Below are 14,794 nucleotides of genomic sequence, written 5' to 3' on the forward strand. Positions count from 1 at the left end.
GCATTCCTTCTCTACAGCTCTCCCACCCAGGTTAATTATTCTGCCTTAGGTTCCTCTCAGAGATAGCAGGGTGTAACAAAGTGCAGCTTTGGAGCTGGACAGATAAGTATCTAATCTCGGCCAGGTTACTTAACCTTTTACTTCTTAGTATATTTTATCTCTGAGATGATGATTGTTGTTGGGATTGAGTGAAATATTTAAGGTTCTTAGGCCAGGCCTGGCGGCACACTCTAGTAATTCCAGTATTTGAGAGCCTGAGACTGGAGGATTGCAGGTTCAAGGACAGTCTCAGCAAATAGTGAGACTCTCATCAACCTAGCCCACAGCCTATTTCAAAATAAAAATAAAATAGGCCTGGGGATGTAGCTAGGAAGTAGAATGTTCCTGGATTCAATCACTAATACCACACACACACAAAGTTCTTGACATATTACCTGTGAACTGTGACAACAGATGCTGTTAATTTTAATTTAGATTATTGAGAGTTTCTAAGTGTGATACAGACTGAAATATGAAGACAAAGTTAGTTCTTTTATTTTATTTTTTTGGTGGTGGTACTGGGGGTGGAACCCAGAGGCTTTCTGCCTCTGGGCCACACTCCCAGACCTATTTTATATTTTATTTGGAAACAGGGTCTCATTAAGTTGCTGAGAGCCTCACTAAGTATCTGAGGGTGGCTTCGAACCTGTGCGATCCTCCTGTCTCAGCCTCCCATGGGCTGGGATTACAATTGTGCGCTACCATGCCCTGCACAGTTAGTTCTCGCACGCAAGGAATTTCAACCTGATAAAGGAAAATGCTACTAAAAAGGAATGATAAAATTTTCATTCCTCTCCTCAATCTTTTTCTCTTCTTTCTTTTTTATTTTTTTATTTTTATTTTTTTGGTACTGGATATTAATCCCGGGGCATTCTACCTTTGAGCTACACCCCCTACCCTTTTATTTTTATTTTGAAATTGAGTCTTGCTAAGTTGCCGAGCCTGGCCTGAAACCTACGATCCTCCTCTCTCAGCCTCTCAAGTATGAGACCACACCTAGCTGTCCCTTCCTTATATCTTAGGCATTCCTAGAAAACGAGGGCAAAGTAACTTCCAGAGGTACCCTTCTTCTCCAAGACTAAGGGGTGTCTGAGAAGGGGGCAAGCCGAGTACCATAGTCCCAGGTTATCAGGGTGACCAAGAGCTTAGTCAAGGAGGGATAAAGTCAGCCGTGAGGCCCTTTATTAGTAAGCAGTGATGGGATTATTAGCAGTTTGTACGTAGGAGGGACACTCAGTTGGAAGTGAAGGAGTTTGTTGGGGACCAAGGAGGTCACTTGCTGTACTTCTTTAAATTGAGTGGCCTGCTAGGCAAGCTAGTGTTTACTTATTTTTCACTTGTGGTCTTCTGGGCTGTTCTCTAGAAATTTGCTTTCATGGGTGCTGCCCCTCCCTCCCTGCCTTCAGGAACAGGATTGAGAGCAGCATTAGCCTAGAGAAGTCGTTCTATTTAGGGAGCAAGAGCAGAGGGCCAGTGATTAGGCCCTTATCAGCAGCGGGGCCTTTTTCAGTGGCGCAGGATTGGCAGGATTGGAGTGTGTGTCCTGACATCCAGAGAGGCTTGGCTCTTCTATCCCCTGGTTGGGTTAGAATTGCAAAGAAGCAATAGATGGGCCGGCCCTCTGAATGAAAGAGCCCTTCATTGTGTTTCTTCAACATTCCAGTGTCTGGTACGATTAGCCAAGACTCAGAAAACAAGTTGGACAAACAAGGGAGCTGCTTTCCACTGATGGATAAAGGGATTTCTGGCTCTGCTGAGTTAAGTGCACTGGCCGTAAGACAGAGTGGGAGAATCTGGGAAGAGGAAGGTGCTTTGGGATGTCGTCCCAGCTGGACGAGGGGGAGAGCAGAGCAACTAGCAAACTGCACTTCTGAAGTTGGTGAAGTCCACTGAGCTAATCTACCCTGGACACTACCTGAGGCCAGGCTGCTCTGTAAAGTGGATGGAACCACCGGGGAGAGACTCTGCTCTTCCCATTGGGCAGCTTCATGTTTGGGGAAATGATCTTCCTTTGGAATTTAGGAGTCCAGCAGCTGACAGCGTAGGGGCTTTCTCCTTTCTGGTGTCTTTCATCGTGAGACCCTCCCACGTGGCTAACATTTTAAACGTACTTCTACTTTAAAGAGGAGCAGGTTGTTGGGCAATGGATGCACTGTTCCTGACTTGGCACTAAGCCATTTTCGCTTACCAGCTCTCCTGCGACTGTCTAAGATTCACCAGGTTACAAGCTTCTGCTCTGCAAATGGAAGGTAGCTCAAAGACCGGCGCCCGCTGCTCAGGCTCACTCAGTATGTTGACTGCACTGTTATGTATGAAGCCCCCACCTCTGCCTGCTCCGTGGGTCTGGGAACACTGAGGTGGTGCCACTTTTGACTAGCCTACTCTTTGACTGAAGACCTGGACCTGGTTTTTGGAAGTGCCCTAGGGAGGAGCTTCCTCCCTGACCTCAGGGGAAGAAGGAGGTCAGTAGGAAGTTGTGGGTGGAGCCACTTCTGCTCCCTCTCTGTTCAACTCACAGCCCTTGGGCTGTCTGTCTCTGTTCACCTCGGGCCCCTTCGGAGCAGCTGCACCTGCACCGGGTGCACAGGTCACCCACTGGAAGTTCTTTGGGACTCCTCTACTTTTTGGTGGGGCCAGCAGACTGTGGGCGCCATGTGGCCCAGTTACCAAGATGAGCACGAGTTCAACGCCCACCTGGTTTGCCGCATGTGTTGTATGGGTTAGTATGTGGAGCTTTTTTCCTTGTCCTGGCCTGAGGATCCTAAACAGTCCTTATTCTCTTTGACTCATAGGAATGCATGGCCTTTGAAGCCCTGCAGGCGTTACAACCTTTGGGCTTGTTAAAAGGAGGGGTGGAATAGACTGGAGTTCCTTACTTCCTGGGGGAACTTCTTAAGCTTGTAGTGACTGGCAGTTAAGAGTCCAAGCCTTGGGTGTGGGACTTTTTTTATAGAGACTGAATTCATGCTCATGCGTCTGTCTGTGTCAGGAAGCTACTTTTAAGTTATGTTGCACAGGGCTGGAAGTCAAGCGTGTATTTTTAGCAGAAGTTGGTTGGTTACGGAGTCTACCTCTGAGCAAGCTGGGGAGTGGTGGTGGAAGGGAGGAGTCATGGCTGAGGTTTCCTCTTTGGGGCCTATTGCTGATTCTCTTACACTTCTGCCAGCTGTAAAAGAGAGAGAGAGAAAAGACTTGAAGATGATCTGGGGACAGGGACCTACAGAAGAATTAGAGGCTAGAGGAAGTCTCATTAGCCTCATTAGCCTTAGATCTGTCTTGATTGGGAAAATAGTTCATTTAAATAGCATCCTATGACCTTGAGCAAGTGACCTGACCTTTTCAGCAGAGGTTTCCTGATTTTCAAGTGGTAGAGTGTGTAGACTGCTGTTGGACTGAAGCATCAATTCAATGATTCTTGTTAAATGAGAAAGATAAGAGAAATATAGTATGTTTTCCATAAAGCTAAATTCACTTAAAGAATTGTCCTTTATTATGAAATTGTCCTTCCTGCTATTTATTTGTGTGTGTGTGGGGGGGTGGTGGTACTGGGGGTGGAACCCAGGGCCTTTTCTACCTCTGGGCTATACTCCCAGACCTATTTTATACTTTATTTGGACACAGGGTCTCACTAAGTTGCTGAGAGCCTCACTAAGTAGCTGAGGCTGGCTTTGAACCTGTGTGATCCTCCTGTCTTAGCCTCCCAAGTGCTGGTATTATAAGCATGTGCCACTACGCCCGGCTCTTTCCTACTTTTTTTTTTTTTTTTTGGCACTGGGGATGGAACCCAGGGGCATTCTACCTTTGAGCTACACCCCCAGTCCTATTTTTTATTCTATTTATTTATTTATTTTGGTGGTACTGGGGATGGAATCCAGGGGCTTTCTACCCCTGGGCTACACTCCCAGACCTATTTTTATATTTTATTAGAAACAGGGTCTCACTAAGTTGCTGAGAGCCTCACTCAGTAGCTGAGGCTGGTTACAAACCTGTGTGATCCTCCTGTCTCAGCCTCCCAAGCCCTGGGATTACAAGCTCGCGCCACCATGCCCGGCTTTCATTCTTTATTTTGAAACAGGGTCTCACTGAATTGCAAAGGCCCTCACTAAATAGCTGAGGCTAGCCACGAACCTGGATCCTCCTGTCTCAGCCTCTCAAATGCTGGGATTACAAGCGTGCGCCACCACACCCGGCTCCTTCCTACTTTTTAAATGTTAAAATAGCATTTATTTTATGAAAGGATTGTTATTAGGTTGTAGTTAGTTGTGTGTGTGTGTCTAAGGATTGAACCCGGGTACATTCTATCTCTTTGAACCCGGGTACGTTCTATCTCTGAGCTACACCCCTAGCCTTATTTTTATTCTTTATTTTAAAACAGTCTCTCTCACTAAGTTGCAGATGGCCTCAGTAAGTAGCTGAGGCTGGCCTCAAACCTGCAATCCACCTGTCTCAGCCTCCCAAGTACTAGGATTACAAGCATGTGCCACCATGCCCAGCTCTTAGATATCTTTGGCAAAATATAAATTGAATACTTCATGTTAGACTTTCTGTGTGTGTGTGTGTGTGTGTGTGTGTGTGTGTGTGTGTATTACTGGGGTGGAACCTAAGGGCTTTTCTACCTCTGGGCTATACTCCCAGACCTATTTTATACTTTATTTGGAAACAGGGTCTCACTGAGACCCAGTGCTGAGAACCTCACTAAGTAGCTGAGGCTAGCTTTGAACCTGTGCAATCCTCCTGTCTCAGCCTCCCAAGCCCTGGGATTACAAGGTCGCGCCACCATGCCCGGCTTTCATTCTTTATTTTGAAACAGGGTCTCACTGAATTGCAAAGGCCCTCACTAAGTAATCTATGTTTTGATTTTATACTCTTCAAACTCTAAAGTGGAACAAGATTATGACCCTGATTAGGCAGATTTCTTTTTTGGTACTGGGGATTAACCTCAGGGGTGTACTGCTTCTGAGCTATACCCCCAGCCCTGTTTTTTTTTTTTTTTTAATCTTTGAAATAGGGTCTGAGTTGCTGAGGCTGGCCTCAGTCCTGTGGTCTTCCTGTCTCAGCCTCCCAAGTACCAGGATTACAGGTATGTGCCACTATGCTTGGCAGAGGCAGATTTCTCCTAACATTGAAATTGCTGGTGGTTTTTCCACTTTGATTAAGAGGAAACCACAGAAGAAATCTCAAGGGGGAGAAGAGCAGAGCTGGGGTCTGATGTTCCCTGGCTTCGAGGCCAGTGCTGCCAAATATTGTAGCAATTTTTGAGAAATAAGCTGGTGCTTACTAATATTTGGGGCATAAGGAGGGGCAGTTCCTTACTGTCTGGCTTTTTATCTTTTCTTTGTATGTATATATAGTTACACACACACACACACACACACACACACATCGACATCTAACAATAGGTTGCATACACTCAAATAAGTTGAGTAAATTTTAAGTGCCACAGAGGTGGCTGGCATAGCTAGAAAAGTCTACAGGGAGAAGTGGGGCTTCAGCTGGATATTGAAAGGAGACTCCATGTTAGAAAATTCAAGAGGCGCCGGGCGTGGTGGCGCACGCTTGTAATCCCCGCGCTTGGGAGGCTGAGACAGGAGGATCGCACAGGTTCGAAGCCAGCTTCAGCTGGCTTAAGAGACCCTGTTTCCAAATAAAAATATAAAATAGGTCTGGGAGTGTAGCTCAGAGATAGAAGGCTCCTGGGTTCCATCCCCAGTACCACTGAAAAATAAATAAATAAATAAATAAATAAATAAATAAATAAATAAATAAATAAGAAAATTCAAGAGGCATTGGATGTATATTCCAGGTGGGGCAACAGTAAACTGAGGCAAGGATGTGAAAGGTATGTGTGGAAACAATGAGATCAGATGGTTTGGGTTGAGTCCTATAGGGAAGGGATAAAGTTGGAGTGTTTAGATTGTAAATTTCTTAAACTCAGCGACAGGTCTTAATCTTTCCTGTATCATTGAGATTTCCTCCCTGGGGCCTGAAAGAATAATCTTCATCCAAGATGATGGGTGCTTTGGGGCTTCTGGGATTCTTGGAGCACTTGGTGGTTTTTCTGTGGCCCTCAGGGGAACAGCAGAGGCCCTTCCCTCATTTGCTTTTTGAGTGATTCATGATGCCCTGGGACTGTATGCCAGTGCTGTTTTGGCTCAAAACACAGAACTTTGTACCTCGAGTGTAAGCCTTTACTCTGTGCCAGGCCTCTTCTCATATTGCTCCTTGTGGAGTAGGACAGGAACTAGAGAATGGCGTTAGGTACCCTGCAAGTCACCTGACCAGTGTGCTCAGGATGTGGGAGGTCATAGCTGAATTGCATCCTGGAGAAGGAGCAGTCAGAGAAGAGGAGGAGCTTCATGCCATGCAGAGGGAATGGCTTGTGCAAAGACAACAAAGTGTCAGGAAACATGCCCCATTCAGGGCAAAATTTTTTTTAACAAGGCTGGAAGTTAGTTTTAGTGAAATGGTGGAGAGTAATGAGTGGCAGGCAGGGATCATAACATAATGGGTCTTAGCACCAGGCCTCCATATTGGGGATAGGTAGCTTCACACCTGACTCCTTTACTTATCTTGTTATCCTTGGCAAGTTGCTTATCCTCTCTGGACTTGAATTCTGTTAAATTAATGCTTACCTTATAGGTCTATTGAGCATTAAAAATAATATATGATAGGTGCTTAGCACATAAGTAGATGTTCAATAGAGGCTAACTATTCATATTATTAGAATAAATGCTCACTGAGTAATTTTAAGGTAGATAGTAACAAGATCAGTCTTGTTAGAAATATTGTTGACAGCATTGAGAAGGATACATCAGAGCAGAAAAAACTGTTAGAAACAAAGAGAATAGTTCTGTTTTTTAAAAAAATTTGTGGGGTGTGTGTGTGTGTGTGTGTGTGTGTGTGTGTGTGTGTGTGTGTGATGCTGAGATTGAACCCAGGGTCTCATCCATTGCCTGGGCACTGGCCCTGTGAGCAGGAGCGTGAGCAAGTGGAATCAGTGCTGTAGTCATGCGTGTTCAGGAAGCAGGGACAGCTGCTGGGAAAAGAGCAAGCTGGAATCTGGATGTGAGGTGGCAGGACAGACTTGGGGAGGGAGGGACATCTTTGCCAAAGAAACTAGAATAAAGAAAATTAAGGTAGGTGTTGAAAGCAAGTTGGTGTGGTGGCACACACCTGTAATCCTAGTACTTAGGAGGCTGAGACAGTAGGTTCACAGGCCACGTCCAGCCTCATATAGTTAAGCCCTCTGCAACTTAGTGAGACCCTGTTTCAAAATAGAGAACAGAATAGGACTGGGCATCTGGGCGTGGTGTCGCACGCTTGTAATCTCTGCGCTTGGGAGGTGGAGGCGGAGACAGGAGGATCCCGCAGGTTCGAAGCCAGCCGTGCTGGCGTAAGAGACCCTGTTTCCAAATAAAAATATAAAATAGGTCTGGGAGTGTAGCCCGGAGGTAGAAGGGTTTCCAGGAACCCCAGTACCACCAAAAAAAAAAAAAAAAAAAAAAAAGACTGGGGATAGAATTCAGAGGTGGAATACCCCTGGGTTCAATCCCCAGTACCACAAACACAACAACAACAACAACAAAAATCTTGGAAATAAGCATTAAGCCTTCTGATTGGAAGTTTTGTTTGGTAACTAACTCTGAGTGGTTGACAAGCCACTGATGCCTCAAATGTCCGTCTAAGAGTTCCCAGTGACCCCGGGTTCACTGTTGCTCCTTCATAGCCTTTGGGCTAAGGTTATAAGAATGTTAAATGCACTTTCCTTTTCTTTTCACACTTTCTGAGAGTTCTACCTTTGGTGTTAAGTGAAAAGATCTTGGGTAGGCTGAGAATTAGGGAGCTAAACCTAACACTTATTAAAGTTGAGAGCCTGAGCTGTTAGGAGCATTCTGAAGGTCTGTGTAAGGTTGCTTACTTGGCTTCTCCAGTAAAATTTCCCACTAAAATATTAAACTTTAGGTACTCTAGTATCCTTTTATCCTCATGTTTAAATCAGAAAAGAGCTTTCTTTCATATAATGGATGGGCCTATCATCATAGGACCCTAAAAACGGACTTGCCAGCCCCAAGGGGCAAAAGAATTCTGTAGAAACCCTTTCCTGAGGAACTTATGGCTTAGCTCTAAGCAGGCTAGCTCATCTTGGAAAGGGCTTGTAATTATGTTGCTTTAATAACTATATTCAGAAAAAGTACTTTGATCTTTTCCCCTCTGAATTGAAAGGCAGTTTTTAGCTTTGTAAAGCATGACTGATCATCAGGTTCCTAGAGCATTATCCACATAGAGGGGCTTGGTAGGTGAGCAGAGTAACTTACAGGCAGTAAAATTAGAGCCTCAATCCTGCTGCTACTCACATCTTCAGGACTAAAAGAACCAAGGCAGCCGGGCGTGGTGGCGCACACTTGTAACCCCAGTGCTTAGGAGGCTGAGACAGAAGGATCTGGGTTCGTGGCCAGCCTCAGCTACTTAGGTCCTCTGCAATTTAGTGAGACCTCTGTTTCAAAATAAAGAACAAAAAGATTGGGCTGGGGCTGGAGCTCAGAAGTAGAATGCCCCTGGGTTTAGTCCCCAGCACCACAAAAAGCAAAGGAAAAAAGAAATGAGGCAGTAAACTAAAAAGAAAACAAATAAATTCTGCATTTTAAAAAATTTTTTGGCACCAGAGATTGAACCTAGGAGCTTCTACCTCTGTGCTACACCCTCAGACTTTTTTTTTTTTTTTAATTTTTGAAATAGGGTTGTTGAGGATGGCTATGAACCTCTGATCATCCTCTCTCAGCCTTCCAAGTACTGGTGTTAGAGGCATGGACAACTACACCTGGCTAACTTATACATCTTTAAAAAAAAAAGAAAAAAAGCCAGGCGTGGTGGCGCACGCTTGTAATCCCTGCGCTTGGGAGGCAGAGACAGGAGGATCGCGCAGGTTCGAAGCCAGCCGCGCGTGCTGGCTTAGGAGACCCTGTTTCCAAACAAAAATGTAAAAGTAGGTCTGGGAGTGTAGCCCGGAGGTAGAAGGGCTTCCAGGAACCCCAGTACCACCCAAAAAAAAAAAAAAAAACCTAGTCTGAAAGAAAAACTGTTAACTTTTTTGTTTTCTATCTATGAATTATTTGACCTGTTATATACAAACATATAAGTTTTAGAGGAGAAATTTTAAGAAGAAAAACAAAAAGAAAACTTCAACCTATTCATTGAGGATTTTTTTTTTTTTTTTGAAACAGGGTCTCACTAAGTTGCTGAGGCTGGCTTTCGAACCTGTGTGATCCTCCAAGCGCGGGGATTACAAGCGTGCGCCACCACGCCCGGCCTCATTGAGGATTTTGTAAAGCTAGAATAAGACTGTTCTTGGTTGTGAGGCTAATTAGCGAAGCAGAGTGGGTCTTGTATTGATGAAAACATCAATTAGTTCATTTTTTCATCATGGGATTACAATCATGCAAGGGCCTCATGGCTATAGGTCCTAGAGTGCAGGTGATACTTTTAAAAAAAAAAACATATCGTACTGAATTCTTTTAGATAAATCAGTTTTCATTTCCTTGTGTGTGTTTCTTTGTGTTTCTTTAGCGAGTTTTCTAATCATGCATTGGCCAATCAAGGTTTTATTGTTTTTTTTTTTTTTTTTTGGGTGGTACTAGGGATGGACCTCAGAGGCTTTCTACCTCTGGGCTACACTCCCAGACCTATTTTATATTTTATTTGGAAACAGGGTCTCACTAAGTTGCTGAGAGCCTCACTAAGTATCTGAGGCTGGCTTTGAACCTGTGCAATTTTCCTGTCTCAGCCTCCTAAGCACTGGGATTACAAGTGTGCACCACCATGCCAGCCCAAATCAAGGTTAAAAAAAAAAAAAAGATTTTGCTGGGCATGGTGGTGCACACTTGTGATCCCTGCATTTGGGAAGCTGAGATAGGAGGATCTGGTTAGTGGATAGGCTCAGCTACTTAGTGTGAGGCCCAACTCAGTGAGACCCTGTTTCAAAATAAAGAATAATAATAATAATATTAATAAAAATAGGGCTGAGGTGTAGTTTGGAGGTAGAATGCCTCTGGGTTCCACCCCCAGTTCTTCAAGGAAAAAAAAATTATATTATATAGGTCTTACTGTATAAAGCTTTAACTTGTGAGAAGTTGTGGGTGGTATAAGAAAGTAAAGCATGGTCTTTTTCTTCAAGGAGTTAATGATCTCATTGGTGTTATAATAAGCATATTAAAAGTTTCAGAACGCTATCTAATTATATATGTGCTGACTGAGTGATTAGCACAGTAAGTACCAAAAATGTGAAGGACAAAGAGACTATTGGGAACTGTAATTGTCCAGAAAAGTGGCCAAAGTAATTTTCTCAAACACAATTTGATTGTGTCATTTTCCTATTAAAAATCTTTCAGTACTTCCCCTTACCTACAGGATCTAGCTTGGGCTCCCAACCATGCCATAGTTCTCGATAAGTCTCGTCACGACTTACTAAATCCTGTCTTTGAAGCACCCTTAACTCTGTGCAGCTCTCTAAACATAAGCTCTGTCTTGTACCCATGAATTTTTATTAGAGCAATTTCATGTAGCTGCTCTGTCTATTCCTTTTTCTTTCTGGCTAACTTTTAGGCATCCTTTAAGATTAGAATAAACTAGGCGTGGTGGCTGTAGTTCCAGCACTTGGGAGGCTGAGACAGGAGGATAGCAGGTTCACAGCGAGCCTTGGCAATGTAGCAAGGCTCTCAGAAACCTAGTGAGACTCTGTTTTCAAATAAAATCAGACTGGGAGTGTAGCTTAGAGGTAGAATGTTCTAGGTTCTGTCCCCAGCACGCACGCGCACACACACACACACACACACACACACACACACACACACGAGAGTAACTTTTTTGGGAAACTTTCACTACTACCTCCCATGTTTCCTTTCCCAACTCAGGAAGGCCAAAGCACTTTTGTTGTATTTGAACACTCTGTACTTACTTGTTACAGCAGGTAACCAGTAATGACATTGAAGTTGTGTCTCTTCTTTGCTCCATGTCATCTCTCAAAGGTTAGGATTGTGATCTATTCTTATTACCAGAATCTAAAGGACCTAGAAGCTTTGCCCTTAATAGAAGATTTACCCAAAGAATAAGCGAACGAAGAAGTTGGATTTTTAAAGAATAAATAGCATTTTGAGAAGTGGGGATAAAGAGGAAGAGCAAGCCGGGCGTGGTGGCGCACACTTGTAATCCCCGCACTTGGGAGGCGGAGACAGGAGGATCGCGCAGGTTCGAAGCCAACCTCGCTGGCTTAAGAGACCCTGTTTCCAAATAAAAATATATAAAAAAAATAGGTCTGGGAGTGTAGCCCGGAAGTAGAAGGGTTTCCAGGAAGCCCAGCACCAACAAAAACAAAAAAGAGGAAGAGCATATGATGCTGAGAAGATGAATATGATGAGCACAAGTGATTTAGATCAGTTGGAAGCTGGTTCTGATTCGGTCAGCAGCTGACATGGACCCAAAAAGGACTATGAAGCTGTTGGATAACTTAATTCGCATTATAAAAGATAAAAATATGTTGCCTTGACAGTGGTCAAATCTAGTAAGAAGCCAGGCGTGGTGGCGCTGAGACAGGCAGATCACACAGGTTCGAAGCCAGCCTCAACTACTTAGTGAGGCTCTCAGCAACTTAGTGAGACCCCGTTTTCAAATAAAGTATAAAATAGGTCTGGGAGTATAGCCCAGAGTTAGAAAAGCCCCTGAGTTTCACTCCCAGTACCCCCCCCCCCAAAAAAAAAAATCCTGACTTCAGCGGGCCATGGTGGCGCATGCTTGTAATATCAGTACTTGGGAGGCTGAAACAGGAGGATTGCGCAGGTTTGAAGCCAGCTTCAGCTACTTAGTGAGGCTGTCAGCAACTTAGACTCTGTTTCCAAATGAAAATATAAAAATAGGTCTGGGAGAATAGTCTGGAGGTAGAAAGCCCCTGGGCTCCATCTCTAGTACCGGAAGGAAGGAAGGAAGGAAGGAAGGAAGGAAGGAAGGAAGGAAGGAAGGTTGGGCAGGGGTGTAACTTGGAGGTTAAATACCCTGGGGGTTCCATCCCCAGACTCACAAAAAAAGAAATAAAAGTATCCTGACTTCAAATAATTGTAAATCTCTATTAAGTGAAAAGTAACTAGACTTGAAGAAAAATTATTTTTTATTTATTTATTTTTTTGGTGGTACTGGGGTTCCTGGAAGCCCTTCTACCTCTGGGCTACACTCCCAGGCCTATTTTATATTTTTTTTTATTTGGAAACAGGGTCTCTTAAGCCAGCGAGGCTGGCTCCGAACCAGCACGATCCTCCTGTCTCCGCCTTCCAAGGGCGGGGATTACAAGCGTGTGCCACCATGCCCGGTGAAAAATTCTTTTTTAAAAAAATATGAACGCTTCATGAATTTGCATGTCGCCATTGCAGAGGCCATGCTCATCTTGTCACCATTGCGCAGAGGCCATGCTCATCTTGTCTGTATCATTCCAGTTTTAGTATATGTGCTGCTGAAGCAGACACGAAGAAAAATTCATAAAGTCCCAAATGAGAGCCAACGGGTAGAATTTGTAAGAAAGCAGATATGACCCTTTATAGAACTATTAACTCAATATATTGCCTTATGAGGTGATAGATTCTCTCTTATCTCAAAAAATTATAGACATATATAAGATTTGGACAGATTTTCAACCTAGAGCATAAACTTCTTTGTTGTTGAATGGGATTCTTGTATCAGCATAGAATTAGGCTGGACAACTGTAAGGCCCGTTTTGTAGTTCCGTGGTCTATAGTAGGAATTGTTTCTTGAAAAGCAGGAAAGGATTCAAGGCTAAGAAAGATGTAAAGATGAAAGCAGAGACAAAGATGAGGAAGTGCTTACTGCCTGGCTAAAAACTCAGAAAATTACTTAGGTAAGTGCATTCACCTGGAGAGAGTGCTGGCCCTGTTTGGAGTGGTGCTATGTGGCTTTTACTAGGGATCAGTAAGAAGAGATTATTGAGTAGTAGGGAGAGAGAAGTAACTTAAATTAGTGGGAATAACGAGTGAGCCAGGTGTGTATACTGTTCTAGCTTTCTCCTGAAACGTTCCCTGACTTAGAAAAGAAGCGAGGGTCAAGCGATGGTGGTGATTCAGGATGGGACAGGGTCTCCATGAACTTCGTAGTAGAAGGTTAGGTAGGTAAGAGTACCTGGGGTGTGAATAGCTTTGACTTTAACCACGTTGTGTAGCCCGGGGCATCTTAGATGTCCTTAATAAACCAGGTACACTACGAATAGAGCGACTGAAGATCGAGAATACTGAGCAGAATGAGAGATTGAGAAGTGACTGCTGAGCAGGTCTATCCGTCTGGAGAGGGACTGGGGCCTGGGTCTGGTCGTGTGGTGGCTGATGGGAATTGCAGATGAAGCTGAGCAGAGCCATGTGGGCTCAGATGCACTGCCACCCCCGTGTCGATGTTTTGTGTGGATAACAAATGTAGACCAAGTGCTCAGGGAAGGTGAAGGGGGTGGGCAGCAGAGGACGATCAGTGACAGTAAGGATGGTTCCAATAAGGTGGCACAGGGGTGGTGGGGGCTCCAGATAGGCAGAAGGAGCAGAACTGATGGCTTGGTGTTCTTTCTGGAAGACTCTGGGAAACTGGAGTGGGAGAAATGGTCCTCCAGAGGACAGGGCCCGTGGACCAATCATCATCAGGTATTCACAGTGAAAAAAAGCCAAGAAGGATGGTAGGAGGGTTGCCTCTGTACAACCTGGGAAGGAAGGGAGGAAAGAGATGTGCCCTGGGGTAAACTGTGTGGTATAGAAGGAGAGTAAGTTTGGCTGGTTGGTGATGGCTGGTGAGGGAACTGGGGTGGAGGAAGTACTAGGGCAGGGGAGAGAGGCAGTAGAACCTTGCTCAGGCGAATGAATGTCTGAGGAGTGGATTTCACCACTGTGAGGTGTCTTGAACATCAGGGCCACCCCACCCTTTGCTGGCAGTATTCACAGCTTTGGCCTTTGGAAACTTGTGAGAGAAGTGGGGAATCGTTCTGCACCATGCTCCGTTCATGTTACTGTGCTAAGGAGATGCCATGACATATTTTTTGTTTTGGGTTTTTTTTTTTGATACTGGGATTTGACCCCAGGGTCCTTCTACCTCCAAGCTATACCTCCACCCCTAGTCCTATTTTTTATTCTTTATTTTTAAACAGGTCTCACTAAGTTGAAGAGAGCCTCACTAAGTACCTGAGGCTGGCCTTGAATTTGCGATCCTCCTGTCTCAGTTTCCCAAGTACTGGGATTATAAGCGTGGGCCACTATGCCGGGCATGATATGGTTTTTGAGGCATGTAATTCTGTCTAAAAGCAACAAAATGATCAGGACTGAAGAGGAAGTTTAGATAGACCAAACCTTCCTAATAAGAAATCACTGTCTGGTTCTGTGGGTAAAGTCAGCCATTTTAAGTGGTCCTGGAGAACCTGGGGTATGGGCAAGGCGGGTATGGGAACTTGTTGCCTGTGGAGCACTAAGCCAGCGTCTTCTCTGTGTTTGCTTTGCAGATGAGCGGGACCGGGTTCAGAAGAAAACGTTCACCAAGTGGGTCAACAAACACTTGATGAAGGTAGGACTTCTCCATATATGCCTGTACTCACCTCATGCTGTGCTTGTACTGGGTCCATCTCTCCCTCAGATGGTTCTGATTGCTTGTGATGTGCTGGAGTCTGAAGTTACACATGTGAGCCTTTCCCTCCCTCCCCGTCACAGCAGTGTGGAAAAACCATATTGCATGC

General features: G+C 44.5%; 1 protein-coding gene across 3 annotated transcripts in view; it reads left to right on the forward strand.

Moving 5' to 3' along the window:
- Positions 1–14,794, forward strand: part of MACF1 (microtubule actin crosslinking factor 1) — a gene marked incomplete at both ends in the record, with an annotated part of 419,220 nt that overhangs the window by 128,419 nt on the left and 276,007 nt on the right. For all 3 annotated transcript variants that reach the window (XM_080692742.1, XM_080692743.1, XM_080692741.1), the window contains one exon: positions 14,564–14,625. In XM_080692742.1, the coding sequence (XP_080548868.1) occupies positions 14,564–14,625 (62 nt within the window). The remainder of the gene's footprint in view (positions 1–14,563; positions 14,626–14,794) is intronic.

Source organism: Muscardinus avellanarius (genome assembly GCF_963383645.1).
Source record: "Muscardinus avellanarius genome assembly, chromosome: 3".
Classification (NCBI taxonomy): Eukaryota; Metazoa; Chordata; class Mammalia; order Rodentia; family Gliridae; genus Muscardinus; species Muscardinus avellanarius.